Source organism: Dryobates pubescens, chromosome 4 (assembly GCF_014839835.1).
Source record: "Dryobates pubescens isolate bDryPub1 chromosome 4, bDryPub1.pri, whole genome shotgun sequence".
NCBI lineage: Eukaryota > Metazoa > Chordata > Aves > Piciformes > Picidae > Dryobates > Dryobates pubescens.
In genome coordinates, this window is record NC_071615.1 from 5438027 (window position 1) to 5457868 (window position 19842).

Here is a 19842-nt window from a genome sequence, read left to right on the forward strand (position 1 = left end):
CGGGGTCATTGCAATAAAAATAAAATTCAGTTTTAAGAGCTGGCTATGAAATTATGAGCCAAAAAAGCAGGGAGATGGGATTGGAGTTCAGAGACCTGGAAGAGGTAAATGTGAGCTGGGGTCACCCAAATGTTAATGCTGCAGCCGTGGCTCTGCAGTTGGAGCAGCAAGCAGGATGCTCCCACAGCTAGTGCAGAAGGTGACGGGTGACCCTGGGGACCTTAGGGACAGGGTGTACTCCAGATGGTGCTGGGAGGTGTTTGGGGGTACACAAGGCAGAGAGGAGGTGAATGAATGGAGATGTTTTTGCCACAGCATCTCACTGTGATGATGCTGGCTGTCATAACACACCTTGGTGGGAAGGAGAGAGATCCTGCCCTGAGAGACAGAATGGAGCCAGACACACCCCTGACTCCACATCCATGCGGTCTCCATAGATGGCATTGATGTGGGACATTCATCCCCTTGCCCTTACAGGCTAGCAGCACAGGAGGAAACAAAGATAGCTTTGGGCTCTCCCATTTGTGTTTTCCATCATGTCAGGCATGGCACTGAAGAGCAAGCAAGGACTTTCTCCAGCTGTGCAATTAGAGCTACCGTGACAGAGGGCACAGGGAAAGCCTTTGAAGACCTTCTCTGGGAAATGTGACAATCCCTGTCTTGGCCATTGCTCCTCTGTGCTTGGTCTCCCCCAGTCTGGACTGGCTGTACTGGAGGACAGTTGTGTGCAGGTCTGAGGCTGTTGAAAGATTTTCTGTAGAGCAGTTCTAGCCTTCTCTACAATAATGACTCTTGGGTACCCTGTTTGAAGGAGCAAATATCCATGGATCTGAGGAAGGCTGTGATTCTCTTCAGAGCTGTTTTATTCATTCTTTAGGATGCAGTGTGAGTCCTAAGATAGACCATGCTGATGGGGTGGATGGTGTCATTTGACCTCTGCCAGAGCCACTAAGTAGCAATCCCAGGTCACATCAGAGGGGAAGGAAAGGACAAAGGAAAAAGCAATATCCCTCCTCTCCTAAAAGCTGGAAAAGACATAAAAGGGATGAAGGGGGAAAGAAGAAGCAGATAGACCGTACAGAGCAAGGGAGGACAGTGGTCTCCATTCAATCCACCACTCTGGTGACAAAGGCCAGATCAGGTTATATAAACCCAACACACCCCAGGCTGCCGGGAAATGGTACCTCCCCCAGACTCCAGCAAGTTAGTTACATGTAGCTTTCCTTTCATAAAGCCACGTTGGCTGCCCCTAATCGAATTCTGCTTCTCAAGCAATTTCCCTTGCTAATTCCTCCTGAATCACTTCTAACCCACCTATCCCTCTTGTCGCTAAGCTAGCCAGCCTCTAATCACACACTGCACCGTGTGATCCTTTCCCCAGTAGCGCAGGGTTCGGCACTTGCCTCTGGTTCTCAGCAGCCTAACCTGTCAGGAGCAACCTTCTAAAAATATCACTAAAGACCCTCAGCTAATTTCTAATCCTCGTTTCTGTTAAGACGGCTGCCTGTACTATGTGGGCTTCCAGACTTGGGATTTGCAGCCTTCCTTAAGAGCATCTAATCTGCAGGGAGCCATTCCTGTTGTTATCCATAGGCAAACTCCTCCCTTCCCCACCATAAACCACGATCCCTTTGGCAGGGGCTCCTCAGTCTGCGGGGCAGCATCAGAGAGCCAGCCATGACATCAGCCTCTTCCTCTCTCTGCACAATGCTTTTTGGCAAGCCTTCCTGGGGAGATCACTGGGTTCTCACCCCTCTTGGGCAGTGCCTAGGTGCTTTGTATGAAAAACAAAATCAGCCTGTGAGCTCACCATGGCACCTCATTTCTTGACACTTCTCAAGTTCTAATGAAGCTGATGTATAGGTGCATAACGCAGCAAAGGTCTTGAAGGACCTCCTAGAGCTGAACTTTCTATTACTGTTTGTATTTGGATACTTTGTTGTTTTTTCCCTTCTTCTTAACACTCCCCCAAGCCCAACCAGCATGGATGTGGCATGGTTGTCCAAGAAGACCCCACGCAGCAAGCACCACAGCACAGATGAAATCAGAGTTTGCCCCTCCCAAATACAAAAACCTGCTTCAGACTGCAGTGCTCTGTCATCACAGTTATTCTTTGGAGGAAGGGCTCTAAATGAGGACCTTTGGTCATTTTATGAGTCCAGGAAGGAAAATTAATATGCGTGGGAAGATGTGGGAGTAGAGTCTGGCTGATGATGTGGTAATCCAGCAGCACTGTGCTGTTGGGGGGGGGGGGGAGGGGCATAACATCCATGTGGCTAGCTGTAGGCTGGCACACACAGCAGGGATCATATGAATGCCGTGTGGCCAAGTGACGTGCAAGACAGGTGAGTGGCACACGCCGTTCCCAGATTTTGACAGCACGGATTGGCCTTTCCAGTCAGTCACCACACGCTCTCCTAAAGCTTTTCTTCGATCTCATAGCTGCACTCAGCATCTGATCATGTACTACAGGAGAAAGTCAGGTGTTTTCTGGTGAGAGCTGGGGCAGAACAATGTTTTGTCATTTCTCAACCCCACAGCAAATGGCATTAAATCAATAGTCCTCACCTCCTCTGTGTGAATCCAGCACTGTTACACACATTCAACAATCAACATTTCTAAACTACACCTTGATCCTGAGGTGGCTTGTTAAAGCAAGATAACAGTTAAAAAAATAAAGGGCAGCTAAGGAAATTTTTAATCCATTGACTCATCTCTGACCAGGACAGCCCTGCACTCCCTTTGTATGCTTGTCCAGGAGGGTATGCACAGCAGCATGTCACGTGGACACGATCCCCTGATGAAGCTGGAGAGGCCTTTGTCTCCATCACCACCCCCTCTCTCACCCCTACCCTAAAGCCATCTCCATATCCTCCCCCACACCCTTTTGCCTTCCTATTCCTTCATCCTCATCCTCATCCTGTCCCTATCATAGAATCACAGAATGTTTGGTTGGAAAAGACCTTTAGGATCAAGTCCAAGTGTCAACTCAGCACTGCCAAGCCTACCACTAAACTGCATCCCTCAGCACCACAGGAGTCTTTTGAACTCTTCCAAGGATTGTGACCCCACCACTGTGCTGGGCAGCCTGTTTCTGGGTTTGTCAAAGCTTGCCACAAAGAGAGTTTTGCTGATGTCCAACCAAATCTTCCCCTGGCACAATGAGACCATTTTTTAATTGATACCAGGGAAAAGAGACCAATCCCCACCTCCACCACAACTTCCTTTCAGGGTGTTGAGAGCAGTGAGGTCTCCCCTCCGCCTCCTCCCCTCCAGACTAAACCACCCCAGCTCCCTCAGCTGCCGCTCATAACACTCATGCTCTAGTCTCTCCACCAGCTTCGTCATGCCCATGCCCGACCTGCCCCGTCACGGCCCCGCCCCGGAGCGTGACTCAGCACGCCCCCCCCGGCCGCTGATTGGCCATCCGCCTAGAACGCACACAGCCGGCGACGGAGAGCGAGGCACGCCATTGGCTCGGCTTGCCCTGACGTCATCCGCGGTGGCCGGGGCGGGAGGCGGCGTGACTCAGCACGTGGGTGAGTCAGCGGCGGGCGCATAAAAGCGGCGCCGGCGCCAGCTGTGTGGGGTTGGCTGGTGCTTGGTGTGAGGGTCCCGCGGCTATGGAGTTCCCGGAGCTGGGCGAGCACTGCTCGGAGCGCACTTGCAAGCAGCTGGGTAAGAGCGGTCGCGGTTGAGAGCTTCTGCGCTTTCGGGAGGGAGCTGTCGGTGGGCACCGGCTCCCCGAGACGTGCTTGGCAGCACCGGGGAACACCCGTTCAAGTGGCGCTCGTAAGGGAGGACAGCTTGTGTACTGGGCAGGGGGGGCAATTCCTGTTTCCCGAGTTTGTGCAAGGGTGCTTTGCTCAGGGGCAGGTACCAGTGCTGTTGTCTCTGTAACCGCTCTTCAATTGCTCTAATAAAGAGTAAGGAGTGAGCCGAGTGTGTTTTGTTCTCGCATGTTGTTACACTGTTGCGGAGTGGTTTTTTAAGACTGAAAACTTTTTTGGAGTCTGGGCTTCGTGTTTGTGCTTCAACTCCTAGTGCCTGACTAGTGCCTCTCTAAAGTTTCTGCATTCAAGGAGCTCCCGAGGCTTGTGGCTGGTGTTATTCTAGCAGTGTGGGTGAAAAGAGGGAGAGCTTGTCACTTACTTTAGTTTGAACGTTTTGTGAGAAATGGTATCCTTTCTCCAGAAAAAAAATTGCAGTGTGACTAGATAAAAATTATTTGCTCTAGGATTTACTTGTAGCCTTTGGTGTGTACTCTTACAGCTGTAAACTTTGCTCCATGAGAATCCATTTTCTTTTTTTTTTCCATTCCTCTGACAGATTTCCTTCCTCTGAGATGCGATGCTTGTGGGGAGGTCTTCTGTAAAGATCACATCCGTTACGATAACCACAAGTGTAGCTCTGCCTACAAAAAAGTAAGTTCCTATTCACCAGTCAGTAATTCACCCTGCAGAATTGCCAAGTCACATAGAAGGCTGCTCTGAAATATGAAGGTGGTGGAGTTGCTGCCCCTGGAGGTGTTCAAGAGGGGATTGGATGTGGCACTTGGTGCCATGGTCCAGTAGTCATGAGGTGCTGGGTGAAAGGTTGGACTTCGTGATCTTTGAGCTCTTTTCCAACCTTGTTGATTCTATGACCTGTGACTTCAGTTGAAGGGGATGGGAGAACTGTGAGATGTAAACTAATGACACAGCTGTATTTCAAATATGTGGTCAGTGCTGCTAAATTCTCATTGCCTTCACTTAAACTGCATCATCCTGGGGAGGAATGCTTTCTAGTCTAAGCAGTGCATTGTGACCTAAAACTTTCTGCAGCCTTAGTTCTTTAAGTTGAAAGACAGCAAACATGGAACCACAGGAGAAATAAATAGAGTAAGTGGAGCTAAACTTTAGTATCTGGCCCAGGCTATAATTCCAGAAAATGTGGAGGTATACTTTAAGTAGACTTACCAAATGTTGCTACAAACTGATTTGGTTTGGATAATGATCTGCAGTTACCTTCAGGAAGTATCCTTAAAAGCTTTGGTAAACAAGTAGAACAAAACCCACCTGTGAATAGGCTTCTATTGACCATGGGTATGAGAAGGGTGAGGAGAGAAAAATTGGACTAACCTGTGTTGTATGTTCTTAGAATGTGCAGGTTCCAGTGTGTCCTCTCTGTAATGCACCCATTCCAGTACAGAAAGGGGAAATACCAGATATTGTAGTAGGAGCCCACATGGATAAGGACTGCAAATACAATCCATCACAGCAAAGGCAGAGGGTAAGGAAACTGCTCTTAATCCACACTGTCTATGTAATTCTTGTGAAGTTAGATCACCTGACAGCAGAACCTGTTAGGCACTTGCTCTGTGTTATCTTAATTCTTTGCGCTTCAGCTTGGTCATGGGTTGAAGCTGATCACAGAAAGCAAGCAAGCACTACTACCTTAATGTCTTCTGTTACATGTAGATCTTCACCAACAAATGCCTAAAGCCAGGCTGCAAAAGGAAAGAGATGATGAAGGTAGTTTGTGAACAGTGTGGTGGCAATTTCTGCATAAAACATCGACATCCTCTGGATCACAACTGTAAAGGGAGCAGCCATCCCACCTCCAAAGCAGGGTAAGCTGGATTTATAATGCTTTGAGCATGAGCTGAAATTCCAGCTAGTGTCAGGAGTTGGTGGGGAGCTCAGATAGGGAGTTCTGTAAAATTTTGATCACATCCATAAAATACTCACTATTTCCTCTTTATCTCAGGCTTCAGTTCTAAAACTTTGTGAGCTGAGGTAATAAGCCTGTCAAATGTTTTCCTAAAACTCTTCCAAGCCTACTTTTACCAGTCTCTCCTAACTGAGAATATGCACTGACCAGCTCAAGTACCCTTTGAGATCTGGCTCTTACTACTAGAATCCCAAAGTTCTGCCCAGTCCTCTGAAATAACCAAGAACAGGCAATACTTTGCTAGGCCAAGTATGAACTTGGTTTTAATAAACAAGTCTTTTGCAGGCAGATGGACCTTCACTGCTCTGTGCAGAGAGCTGTAAAACTTGTGTGATGGATGCAGATGAACTGGATGAAAGAGTGAAACTCCTGGTGCTGTGCTGAGCCTGGCTTTATTTCTTTGTAGGTATGCAGCCCTGATGAGAGCCTCTGAAGCTGCCTTGAAGTCAGCGGGAGCAATTGGAGTGCCATCTAATGGGAGCCTTCAGCACAACAGGTAACAGCTGCAGGAGTAAAGATAAACATTGTTTTAAAATAGTCTTGTGTCAACACGGTGTAGGAGTGCCACTGTCCTACCTCTAACTGCTCAAGGCTTGGCAGTTGACCTTTAGCTGGCGTTGGCAATGCGGTGGAGCGGTTCTGACAGCACAAGTACATTTTTATTTTGACCTGTAGCAGTTGAAATAACCATATAGACACAAGCATTAGGACAGCAAATTGTAGCAGCAGGTTGGTCTCCCACCTGCTCAGTGTGAGGCTTGGTCAAGTCCCAGTAAAATAGTGTCATACTGAGGGAGGTATAGGGAGTGTCTGAGTTAAAATGTGGCTCATGCCCTTCCCTGCTGTGTTGTAACCCCTTGTGCCTGCAAGTTTTAGGTGCATAACCCTTACAGTATTTTCATTTGTCTTTCAGATCCAGATAGTGGAGGCTCCTCACACCTGGATCAAACCTCTACTTCAAAGTTAATTTTGTCTACAGTTCTTGATGTAATCAGATTTATTTTCCTATGCAGTTAAGTTATTTTTATATCAATGGTTTATGCATTCAATAAACTGTCACTCTTTTCAAGCCAGCTTTGTTTGTTCCTGTATTTGGAGTAAGAACTTACTGGAAAATACTTGGAGAGAAATGGGGCATGGTGGTAGGAAGACAACTAAAATTAGCATGACTTAAAGCTGGCTGTGTTTTGTCCTGTCTGAACCATGAGTTTCCTAAAGTGAAAGCTTGAAATACAAGCTACTGTGATGTCTCAATTTTGGGAGTGAACTGGCACACAGTTTAGCATTCTGCTTGATAAAACATCAGCATGAAGCAAGCTTCATATAAGCTGCCTCTTGGTTTCTGAATATCATTGGAAGTGTTTGATTTATAATGCCCATACCTAGTTTTTCTAGGCTTACCTTAAACAATTCACTGAAGGCTAGTGCTCAGGGATGTGCACAATATCATTCTTCATGATTTATTGCACCTTAGAGGGGAATCTAGATTTGCATTGGTATTTTCTTTAGCTGGCAGGGAAAAGGCAGGGGAAATAGAATTAACTGTCTCCTGTAATGAGAATGAGGCCAAAATACAACCCTGTCTAGGGAGGCCACTCATGCTGTCATTCCACAAAGCTTAAACAAGTGAAGACATAGCAGATATGTTCCATCTATTATTCTGATCAGCTATCTTGGCTGTTTAAAACTGCATGAATATCCAGCTGCTTAGCTTGAGGCCTAGAATATTGTAGGCTGATGAAATGGAAATGTGCTGTTAATGAACAATACTAATTCCCCAGCTGGGATCTAAAGAGACCTTTCATCCAGCTAATTGTGAGAAAAATGCCAGGGCTTACTGATGATGTCAGGGGGGTCAAGACCTCAATTTCATGTGTCATTGGAACCATTCCTCTGCACACTGGGGCTGGTGGGTTGGGGTGTTGGGTTAGGACTAACTGAAGGGTAATTGCAGTCCCTGCAGCTATGAGTGCACAGCACTGTTCTGCTGAGGTTGGGAGGCTGAGCAGTTTGTGTAGCAGAGAATGCTGTGTTCCCTGACCTGGGAAAAATAATCTTTGATAATATTGCAAGAGATGTGTGCCTTAGTGTGGTTAGTACATGTGCTTTATACACCCTTGACGTGTTTGTTCTGCAGTTGTGCAGACTTTTATGTGCCTCTTGTTTCTCTTTGAAGAGGCTTAATTCTTAGAGTACAAATGCTGCCTAAAGAGGAAATGTGGATTTATGGTCCCTCACAGGGGTAGCATGCAAACAATCAATAGATTGAGTTGTGGGCCTCTCATCAGAAAGGGCAGAGATAGTAGAATTTATGTCCAGCACAGCTGTAATGTAGGCAAGAGGTACCACTGCTGATTTCATGTAGTCTAATTTTATGCAGTTGTGATCAAAATTGTGATGTGAGAGTATCTGTAATACTGTGTTTAACCACAGGATGTCACAATAGGATGTGTAATAAAACAATCATCATTTTAGGAGGTCTAAACATAGAAAACATGTCTTCCCTATTTGCATTGGAACAACAGCTTAAATTACAACTCTAATTTTAGATACCACCACCTGCTGATTATCCTGTGCTCTAGAGCCATAACTCAGCCCTAGTGCTACAACAGGAGGATGTCTATAGTCTTCCTGTGTAATATATAATCAAACAATACTGGTGCTATGAGAAGAAGTTTTTCACTGCAGAGCACCAGGTGCTGACCATGGCTTGAGGGGATAGACCAGAGCTGAGAAGTGATGAGTGGGGGACAGGATTTGCATCATGTGGTGTGGGGAGAAGGGGGAAGGAGGGGAATGGCAGAAGATGTGACCCCTGTTTGGACAGGAGTGTGAGGGTGCATGCAATGGTGCAGAGTTGTTGTCAACAGCCATCTGCTACCAGAGCCAGCATCTTGGCTGCTACTGGGATGAACAAACAGAAACAAAGCCTTATTTAAGGTTGTCATAATCATAGAATCAATAAGGTTGGAAAAGATCATCAAGTCCAACCTGTCACCCAAGACCTCATGATTACTAAATCATGGCTTCAAATGCCACATCCAATCCCTTTTTGAGCACCTCCAGGGACAGTGACTCCACCACCTCCCTGGGCAGCACATTCCAATGGCTAACAACTCTGTGAAGAGCTTTCTCCTCACCTCGAGCCTAAACGTCCCCTGGCGCAGTTGCTCCTTGTGTTTGTGGTAAATATTCTCGCCCTTAAATTACCGAGGGAAATGGAAACGTTTACGTTGTATTTATAGACAATGAAAACATGGAAAGCAAATTGTTCCCTGGAAACCTTGTCCTGGGAGATGTTTTCTCGTTCCCTCAAACCGCAGCTTCTGGCTCTTCCCGGCACGTTCCCTCACAGCCGGTTAGGACAGCAGGGAACGCTGTCTTCGGCACGGAGCCTTTGGGAACTGCTGGCTAAAAGGAATCACCACCATCCTCCAGAGAGCCGCATCTCTGGCACGGGCGACCTGCAGTACCCCGGCTTGTGCGGGGAGCACCAGAGCTGGCCATGCACCGGGTGTCCTCCACCGCCAGCGAGGGGTGGATCCCTCGCAAAACCGGGGGTAGATTCCCGGCAGAACCCGGCGGGTGGATCCCGAGCCCTGCGGGGATCACCCAGGCAACGGTGGGGTGGAGCCAATCCATAGGGCGGAGCCGTCTGCCGCGGCGGATCTCGGCGCAGAGAGATGACGTCACGCAGGCCGCCAAAGCCGGCCGAGCACACCTCTGCACACGTGTTCCAGGCGGGCGTTTTAATTCCGGGCCTGGCGTCTTACTGGCTATTGTTACAGATTGGCACGCTGAGAACCAACCAGACGCCTCTGTTCTCTACTTGTAGCCAGTGGGAGGAAGGGGGCGGGCTGCGACGCCAAGCGTGGGACTCAGTTAAAGGTGCAGCGGAGGCGGGTCTAAGAGGTGCGTGAGGGGACGGGGCGAGGGGGATTTGCGTTCTGTGTTGCCCGCTCTATGGGGCTACCTGTGGGCACCGAGCCGTCGTGGGGCAACGACAGCTGCGGGGGGTGTAGGTAACCCTGGGGGTCTCCCTGCTCCTCCTGGCCTGGGATTGTGGGACGGCTGGGGTGGCTCGGACACAGGCGTGGTGGCGGTGACTAAGGGGCTCCTTCCCTTTCTTCTTTCACAACCACCCTCCGCACCCCGTTCTCGGTTCTGTTTCTTTCTCTCGCTTCCCAGCCGCCTGCCCACGATCCCCTCAGCGGGAGCTGGGTGCGAGGTATACCCTGCGGAGAATAGTGCTGGAGCCAGGATAGGAACGTTGGCTTTCCCTTGTGAGATGCTCATGTGGCTGCACTTGAGAAGATGTAATTCAGATTAAAACCTTTCTAGTTACAAGGTCGTAGCTCACTCCTCAGTAAAAGGAAAAATAAACCCAGGGTGTTGTGTTGGGAAACCAGCGAGGCGGTGACTCCCCAGCGCTGTACGCAGCGGTCCTACAAGTGTGGCTGCGTCCTGGGCTAATACAGCCTGCTCTCACAAGCCTCTCTGCCCCACACAGATAGGAAGGAAAGTAACACGCAGAACCCCAAATTCTGGGTTGAGATAAAGAGCTTTACTGGAAATAAGATAATCCAATGCAGAATTTTTAGAGAAGTGCAGCAAAATGCAGAAGCAGCACCAGAAGCCAGCGACCTCCCCTCAACTCCTGAGCTGCAGCCTGCTGGCATGAAAAACCAACCCCCCCCCGAAAAAAGCCCGAAAACCAGAAGCACCAACCAGAACAGGAAGCTTCTTGTTACAATGTGAACTTCAAACCCCCTCCTACTTTGCTCCACCCAGCACTTTCATTTTGAAGCTGGCACGATGGCAGCGTGGTGTTGAGTATCAGCAGCAGATTCAACTCAACCTGTGACAAAACGGAAAGATAACAGTTGTGAGGCAAAACTCTTTGAGCACCTTTTTTTCCGTATTGGTTTCTATGAAAGCAGGGAAACATGCAGTTTAAGCAGAACTGATAGTTTATCTGTTTAGTAACAAAGTAGGGGTATGTGTGTATATACATACACGTTAATGAGATGACTAACAGACACACTCATGTGCTCTGAGGAGAGAGCTGATTGGCATTATCTGAGGCAGCCAATTGAGCAAGCAGTTCCATGTGGAACAGCATCAGTTATGGGGAATTACTACCAGAAAGGTCAGTGAAACATTTGCCTCAAGGAGCATTAGGTGTTGAGTTTTCAGCAGGAGTGCAAGTCTAGTTCTACAGTAGTTTAATGTATTCCTAAGGGAAGCACGGTGAAAAATCCCCAAACTGGGTCAAAATTAAGTGCAGACATAGATTTCCTAGTGAAGTAGTCACAAATAATTGTTATACATAGTCATATATACAAAGTTAACTGGTATTTTATATATATATAAGGTTCTAATTGCAGTGTTTTCTATTACAGGTTAGTTTTATTTTATGATGCCAAAAATGAATGTGGAAAAAAAAGAAAAGAAGGCAGAAAAGAGAAAAAAGCTCAAGCAACCTGTGGCCCAACAGGAAGAGCTGGAATCAGAAAGTGAACCAGAGAAAAAGAAACAAGATCTGCAGGTATCTTCTCCCAGTTTTGACTTTTTAATTCAATGAGATGTGGATATAATGTCACCTGTAATGTGGGATGGCTTTAGAGGTTCAGTGCTGAGTCTGTACTATTTGATTCATTTGCAATGATTCCTTGGATGTGATAGACCTAGAGTGAAATTTGAGAAGACTAATATTAAGCCACATCTGGATGTGGGTGCAGCAGTGAGAGCACCCAGTTGTTCTGGATGCTTCTGTGAAAGAGAGAGAAGTGGGTGAGAGAATGTGGGTGAAAGGCGAAGGAAACAGCTTTGTGCAACTGTCATATGGCAGTACGGGCGTCGCTTAAGTCTTCATGTGATCCTAAGTGGTTGGAAAAAAAAAACCATGAAAGATGTTTTCTTGGAAATCCTTTTGATTTTTTGGACTTAATGTCAAGTGGCCAGAAGGTGTCAGCAGTCTCTTTTTTGTTATTGAACAGCTTATGAATGAATTTTCTGAGAGTGAAATCAGCGATACCAAGATGTTATTGACGTGGAAACTTAGAGCTGGAAGTTTTTGTGTGGTGGAAATGATACATAAACAGGGTGATTGAATTCTGCTGTTCTGAGTGGTTACTGTAAAGTGTGGATCAAAGAAATATGAAGTGGTTTGATACTGTTGAGAAGTGGACCCAGAAAGGCGAAGTTGCGGGGGTTGTTTGGTTGGTTTGGTTTTGGCTGTTTCTCAAGCTGATGTTAAACCATGGTCTTAAAAGCTGTCTTAATGTTTCCTGGCCTAACATAAGAGAGATGTGAAAGCTGCTTGTTGCTTCATTTATCATGATATGTATGGGTCATAACTAAATTACTTATTTTGTTGTTAGACTTTATTTGAACTCACTGACAAGACTATTTCTGAGACCTTTTGTGAGCGTAACTGTTTCAGGCTATTGCATTTTGAGTCAGTGAAGTATAGTATCAGAAAATCCAACCCATTGGCAGTAGCTATTCAGAGGTCTGTAAATTCTTGCAGTTCTGAACTCAGCAGAAATGTTTCTAAGCAGGGACAGATTGCTTCTTTGTATCAAAGCAAAAATGGAAAAATCTGGTATTTACAGCTTAATAAGAGGGACTGTGCCTTCTTTCCTTTGTAGAGCCTGCATGACCAACTTTAGAGTCACATAATTCAATTTGAGTGAAAATAATTTTCCAGGATAAACCAGTGTGAAATTGAAATGTCAAAATTAAAAATGTGTTGCCTGTGACAATCTGTGTAATTTCATATAAAAGTGGAAAAAAAGAATAAATCCCAAGCAGGCTTCAAGCCTCCAGCAAGCAGGGCCATCTGATGTCACAGAATCGCAGAAGTGATGAGTTCTTCGAACCCCTAAATTAGTTTTTATTGGCTATGCAGACTGTAGGACTGTGAAAGAAAGAGCAAATATGAAGTGGAAAGAGGAATCCTTAATACTATAAGGAACACCACTAGAATAGAATAGAAGTAACCAGGTTGGAAGAGACCTTTGAGATCAAGTCCAGCCTATCACCCAACACCATCTAATCAACTAAACCGCGGCACCAAGCGCCCCATCCAGTCTCTTCCTAAACACCTCCAGTGATGGTAACTCCACCACCTCCCTGGGCAGCCCATTCCAGTGGCCAATCTCTCTTTCTGTGAAGAACTTCTTCCTATCATCCAGCCTAAACCTCCCCTGGCGCAGCTTGAGACTGTGTCCTTTTGTTCTGGTGCTGTTTGCCTGGGACAAGAGACCAACCCCCACCTGGCTACAACTTCACTTCAGGTAGTTGTAGACAGCAATAAGGTCTCCCCTGAGCCTCCTCTTCTCCAGGCTAAACCCCAGCTCTCTTAGCCTCTCCTCTGTGAAAGAAAGAACAAATATGAAGTGGAAAGAGGAATCCTTAATACTATAAGGAACACCACTAGGCACAGCAGTTCTTAGAGTTACAGAAGCTGGTGTCAGTGGTTGGCTTTAATTATGTCTATAGCATCAATTTCAGGGACTATCATCTTAAGGTCTGTGGCAGGCCATGTTTTGGCATCAACTTTGTAAACTGTAACTGTTGATAGTAGGAAAGAATAAGGTAGTAAACAAACATTGTTTGTTTGTAATGGGTGTTGAGGGTGAAAGATACTAGGCAGATCTTACGTAACTTTACTTCAGAAACAGTGAATGAAAGTTAGTTCTTTTACCACCTTAGGGTTGTTACTCAGTGTGTGTGCGCTCCCAGCTTTGTGTGAACGATTCAGGGAAGTCACAATGGCATCAAGCTTTGCCACAATGGCATCAAACCTTCTCAGGCAAGGTAGAATTGCTTTGTGTGTACTGTGAGGCAGCAGGGATGTGCTCGGTTAAGTCTGCATGATTCAGAAGACGGAATTTGGAACAAAAACGAAGACAGCTGCTGGGAGTGTTTATTCTGCAGCCTTTACTTCCTTTGAATTTATTTCTGTTGCTTTAAAATAAGCTGGAATCTTGATAGAGCTCCAGAAATTCCTGAAGAGTGACAGCTGGGTTGTGATGAGCTGTGATTGACTTTTAATGCAGTAACTGAATGAAAGATAACTTTTCTCTGTTGCATTTTTAAGGATGGGTAGACTCCAGCTTCTCTGAAGGAGTCTCATATGTGATGAACCAAGTCAAAAGACAGTGATGTAACAGACTGTTTCTGCTTGGGGGGGAGAGAGGTTTCATTGATTCATTAAGTCAGTTTTCCTTTGATTTACTTCCCCCCCCCCCCTTTTAGTGCAGCAATTTTAGGCTCTGAAGTGGAAAACGTAAATCTGTAATTGATTTTGTAATAGAGCTACAGGCAGGCAACTTGGAATGTGTCTTAAGTGGCTGAATTTAGTGTACATTGATCATTCCTTCCTGAAATTTGTTTCCAAAATTCTCACCAGCCTAACACTAAACCATTTCTTCCCTTGGAACAACTCGACCTTTCAGAGTAATCTTGGTGTTTTATTGATTTTCATCTGCTCAGTGTCTTCTGTTTATGTTAAATAGCAAGGAGCAATTCAAGACCAATGTAAATGTTTTCATGAATGGTCTTGGAACCACCCAGCTCTCAATGACCCACCTCTAGTGGAGCTGAGCAATGTGAGATTTCAAACTTAATTCAGCCTTGTGCTTCTTCTGACAGACCTTGATAATGTTGCTGTTTTGTTTAGCTGCTTGACAATAAAACTCACATTTTTAAACTTATTTGAATTCTTTTACTGCCTGGACATTAAGTTTTACTTGGTTTTTAAGGGTTCTGTCATTTACTAACATGCTTGTATGTTAAACCTTCTGATAGTTTGGGTTTATTCTTTTGCATTGTCACATAATATGGGCATAAAGAAGAGAGATTTAAAAGATGCCAACCAGATTGGTCATCTGAACTTAAATACTGGTTTCATAGTAAAGGCTTCCTGATGGGCTCTGTCTGAGACAAATCAATTTTGTTTTATTCCTCAGAAACATAATATTTATGATATTGCCAACCCTCTTGAAATAACAGAAATGTTATCAGTGCCCATTTGCAGTTACTTGTGTCTTGCTTCTGTTTATGGATTCCTTCTGAATTTTAGCTGCCTTAGTGCTATGAAGCTTATTGAAACAGCAGTACTGACACAGCACTGTATGTGGGGAACAATGTGTTGTGGTTTGAGTCCTATTCAGAAGGACCTTACTGTACCAAAGGATCTTTTAATCTACACCTTGAGTACTGTGTCCAGTTCTGGGCCCCTCAGTTTAGGAAAGATGTTGAGTTGCTGGAACGTGTTCAGAGAAGGGCAACAAAGCTGGGGAGGGGCTTGGAACACAAGCCCTATGAGGAGAGGCTGAGGGAGCTGGGGTTGTTTAGCCTAGAGGAGAGCAGGCTCAGAGGAGACCTTATTGCTCTCTACAACTATTTGAAGGGAGGCTGTAGACAGGTGGGGGCTGGTCTCTTCTCCTAGGCAACCAGCACCAGAACAAGAGGACACAGTCTCAAGCTGTGCCAGGGGAGGTTTAGACTGGATGTTAGGAAGAAATTCTACACAGAGAGAGTGATTTGCCATTGGAATGGGCTGCCCTGTTGCATTTTTAAGGATGGGTAGATTCCAGCCTCTCTGAAGGAGTCTCATATGTGATGAACTAAGTCAAATGGGCTGCCTGGGGAGGTGGTGGAGTCACCATCACTGGAGGTAGTTTAGGAGGAGACTTGATGGGGTGCTTGGTGCCATGGTTTAGTTGGTTAGATGGTGTTGGATGATAGGTTGGACACAAGGATCTCAAAGGTCTCTTCCAACCTGGTCTGATCTGATCTGGTCTTGTTCTGTTCTGGTAACTTAAGGGTAGATGTTGTTTCTCCAGTGCTGTTTTCAGAGCTGCAGGCTTTGTACAGACAGTTCTTCCAGAGTTGAACATCTATTGGGCAAGACTTAAAATTCATAATCCATAGAAACCAATATTAATTTCCTGGTTTCTGCTCAATTTAGTCTAGTAAACACTGTATACTTTAAGGAAAATTACAGTGACCAAGAGGCAGTCGATCTTTATAAATCAGATCCTGTTGTCTGTGGTGGAAGGGTACTTTAGGTAATGCTCAGACAGCCAGTGGGGTGGCTCCTCCTTGTCTTCAGCACTGTAAATGGTTGGAGGAGGAGGTATCAATGTTTTCCCCAGATAAAGCCAAACAACAACAAAAAAAGAAATCAGTGGGAAAGGAATTTAATTTTTGAGATTCCATACAGATAGTCCAAACAATGGCAAATAAACAAGTAGCTCATGGTGTTTCCTTAAGCAGAGGCCTAGCATGCAGGTGCCCAAACAGTGAGGTCTGATTGCTGACTGGAAAACCGGCTAAAATTCGTAGGGAAAGGGGTTTTTCTGCTCAGCCATTTGGATGTTAACATAAAGACTAATAAAGAGTTACTAACCTAGTAACCACCAAACAAAACCCCCACCCCAATTCTTTAAAATCATTGTTTCCTTGTAGTGGTGGACCCCCCCCCCCCCCCATAAAATTGTGTCTAAGCTGTAGAGACAAACGTTTTGTCGTGAGCTTGGCGGAATAGCTTGGAATGCTTTGATGCCATCTCTTGTGCTGCTTGTAATCAGGTACCTGGGGTAGCAATTTGAATGTTTAATGAAGGCAAACCAGGCATCCATGCAACAAAACCTATCAAGCAGATACTGTAAAGCTATCAGCGGAAAGTGTATTTGTTTATTTGACAAGCCACTAATTTATGCCAAGGACCGTGGTTGCAATAATGAGTTGTGGATGGTGTGCAAACAAACTCAGTAATCCTTTATTATTCCATTTGCTTGTTTATTTTGTTTTAACTAATGGGAAGCTTATCTTATAGCCACCCAAATAACTTGTTTTGCTTCCCACCCTCCCCCCTAAAAAATTGCAGTGAAGTTACAACTTGGTGTGGTGTTGCAGGATTTTCTTCTGCTTGCCAGGCTGCCAATATTAGGTATGCCTTATATGCATTAAAAATATGGTTAGGAAATTGCTTGCATTAAAATTCCACTGTTGACTCTTCCTGCATTTGTTTAGCCTTGCTTTACTGGTTTAATCCTCTGTTGTATGCATTAGTGTTATCCGGGGTTATTAACTGTTTGTTGAAGAAGTATGTAGAAACAATGTAGAATCTTAGATATTAAAAGCTTAGTTGGATTATTTAGCATGGCCCCCTAAATTAAGAATCTTGTTCTGGACCTTTTGGTAACCATTTGAAAAGTATCTCCAGCATGCAAATAGAGTTTTGTCCGTGTTATGAAGAGAGGATGACATAATCTTTCATCTTTCCCCAGTCCCTCTGTCTCCCCTCAATGCCTTGATGTAAGGATACATCAGCAGTTAGCATTTTCTGGTGATAAAGGGGAAGTGATGGCTATTGCTCAAAATGGCATAATTAAATGTCAATGTGGGTATTAATGTGATCTCGTTAGTCTGCTGGGTTTGGTCAGTCTGTAACTGGAACCTTGGTTCTGTTCTCTTTTCTTTGGGCTACCTTTCTGTTGAATGTCTGTTCTCGTTTCATTTGTGTGGGCTGTTTGTTTGTTTTTACTTGCAGAAAGAGCCAAGTTTGCTGGCCTACTGGCTACTTGCTGCCTTAATGTATGATGGCCTTCTGATGGCTGATAAAAAAAAGGCATGAAGCTCTAAACCCATGTGGCTTTTGTGACTTGCTGTGTGACATCTTGATTTGTACCTTTTCTTATCTATTTAGAATCATAGAATCAGTCAGGGCTGGAGGGGACCACAAGGATCATCTGGTTCCAACCCCCCTGCCATGGGCAGGGACACCTCACACTAGATCAGGCTGGCCAGAGCCTCATCTAGCCTGGTCTTAAACACCTCCAGGGATGGGTCCCATGACAACCCATTCCAGGGCTTCACCACTCTCACGGTGAAGAACTTCTTCCTCACGTCCAGTCTGAATCTCACCACCTCCAGCTTCATTCAGTTCCCCCTAGTCCTATCACTACCTGATATCCTAAGAAGTCCCTCCCCAGCCTTCTTGCAGGCCCCCTTCAGATACTGGAAGGCCACAATAAGGTCACCTCGGAGCCTTCTTTTCTCCAGACTGAACAGCCCCAACTCTTTCAGTCTGTCCTCAACAGGCATTTGAGGGCAGCTGCTTACGGTAGTGAAGCATTTGTTTCCTGCTAACAATTTTTTCATTAGAATATTGATAAGAGTTGCTTTAAAATATTTTCATTAAATGAACCATACATTTTTATCTTTTTTTTAAGAGGTAAATTTGGTTGTGACACCATACAGTGCTTATAGAGAACAGGAGGCCTTTCGTAAACAGACGTGTCTGAAGAAGGTACAAAACAGCGACTGAAGTATGGATATGCATAGATTAGGCTGAATAATTTTGCATTCCTTTGAAAATTATTTTTGTAATGGTAGGAACAGATTTCCCAGGAAAGAGTATTCACAGCTGGGAAAACAGTTGCTACTTTGAAGATGGTTTTCCCAGGCGAAAGGCTCACGTCTCCAACTGTGTTTGGTATAAACAATATGTGGTGCGGCTCTTACTTTTGTTTAAAGGAGTTGTGCATTCTCTGTTACATATCCACCAGCAAGAGTTTCCTGCTAATTCTGTGTATGTGCCTCAATCTGCCCACATTCAAAGTTAGTTCTTTCCTTTTATCAATATAGCTGGGGCATTAAAGTGATGAGGAATTTGGTGGTGAAACGCGATTGCCCCATCTTTGCTTTTTGAGGGGGGATTTCTTCCATCTCTTCTTGGAATCCTGTACTTGACATTTCCTCTCTGCTGCCGTTCTTTACTTAGTGGTGAGACCTCCTTGATGGTTCTTGTTAGGTTTCCAACATAAATCCTTGCTTTCATGACTTAGCTGCAAATATATTCACAAACTTGAAATTCAGCACAAGATTCCTTCCTGCTCGTGGGCTGAATTTGTTGAGTAACGATCTTGGAGCAGTAGTTGGAGTAAGGAGCAGGGGCCAGGTCTGCTTGACAATGTGTTGCTCAGCTCCAGCCCAGTAAGAACTCTGTTTTCTGTCAATTATGACTTTTTTCTTTTTTTTCCCCCTGGTTCTATGCTAATGACTTCTAACTCATAGTGACAAACATCAGAAATGAAAATTGCTGGAAAAGGTCCAAATTGATGAATATAGAAAAACTGGCTCAAAACCTCAAGATATGTACAACTTCAGTAAAAAAGAAATAAATGAAAAGAAGGTCCCATTACATGTTTGAATTCACAAAACCTATTCCACTTGGCAAGAAATTAAGTTGTCAGCTTGAAAGGGTGAATGTTTGCTACGTTCTGATACAGGATAGAAAGCAGGGAAATGGGCAGAACCGTAATTGCTCTTGACAGGGCTTGAAACTTGGAAGTTAAAGCAGTGTAGCATATCGCTGCAAGCCTGATTCTTGTAGAGTTGTTATTTGGTACTATGTATATTAATGTTTTGGTCCTTATTATGTTAGTGTTAGTTTGTTCAAAAACCCCCAAAGCTAAAATGGCACAGGTTTGGATATTATGATCCAACACATCATTATGTATTACATATACATATGGGAATAATGTATATATAATGCTTATTCTAAAAGGCAGCAGTTTTCCCCTGTCCTTGCCAGAATGCTGCTGCCTTTTTAAGCAATGTAGGAGCCTGGTACAAGGGTTTTTGTAACATACAAATCATTGTGTGCTGATGGATTAGATGGAAATGATAGGTGCTTCCACAGCATGAATGGGAAATTAGAATTATTTCACCAGAAATTTCCTCCTCCAAGGATGCCTTTTGTATTTAGCTGCACATTATCAACTACCTGAAAGATCAGTGTATATTTATGTATGTCAATTAATAAACTACAGCATAGATAAGATGGCTTTTGGGTATTAGATCAAAGCCACACAGATTAATAAATACTTGGAAAGTGCTTGTCTGTTACATCCAACAGGTAATTAGAAGAGAAAATTAATCTTTTGACTTTTAGAAGCTGCCTGAAATAATGAGGGTACAAGCATGAAAGTATTTGACAGGGGAACCTCTTGCTGAAAGAGCCAGACTCTGTCTGTGAATGCATTTACCTATTTCTAATTGAATCCCACAAGAATTCTGTAGGACATCAAAGAGAAGATCATCAACCAA

The 19842-nt window shown here is 44.7% G+C and overlaps 2 protein-coding genes across 5 annotated transcripts in view; both read left to right on the forward strand.

Moving 5' to 3' along the window:
• Positions 1-3603: 3603 nt before the first annotated feature.
• ZFAND2A (zinc finger AN1-type containing 2A) lies at positions 3604-7764 on the forward strand. 4 transcript variants are annotated; one of them, XR_008462236.1, is made up of 6 exons: positions 3604-3678; positions 4330-4424; positions 5140-5271; positions 5460-5611; positions 5998-6208; positions 6626-7764. XR_008462236.1 is itself a non-coding variant. In XM_054161307.1 (6 exons), exons 1-6 carry the CDS (start codon positions 3624-3626, stop codon positions 6633-6635), a joined length of 534 nt encoding a protein of 177 aa, XP_054017282.1. In that variant the 5' UTR covers positions 3604-3623; the 3' UTR covers positions 6636-7758. The 4 variants fall into 4 exon arrangements, 3 of the variants coding, with proteins under 3 accessions (XP_054017282.1, XP_054017283.1, XP_009907013.1); XM_054161307.1 differs by having other exon boundaries at positions 6119-6208; positions 6626-7758; XM_054161308.1 differs by lacking the exon at positions 6626-7764 and having other exon boundaries at positions 6119-6212.
• A 1781-nt stretch (positions 7765-9545) lies between these two features.
• The window catches only part of C4H7orf50 (chromosome 4 C7orf50 homolog), a 153683-nt gene continuing 143386 nt past the window's right edge, over positions 9546-19842 (forward strand). The window contains exons 1-2 of the mRNA XM_054180368.1: positions 9546-9624; positions 11115-11260. Of these exons, the coding sequence (XP_054036343.1) occupies positions 11129-11260 (132 nt within the window). The 5' untranslated portion in view covers positions 9546-9624; positions 11115-11128. The remainder of the gene's footprint in view (positions 9625-11114; positions 11261-19842) is intronic.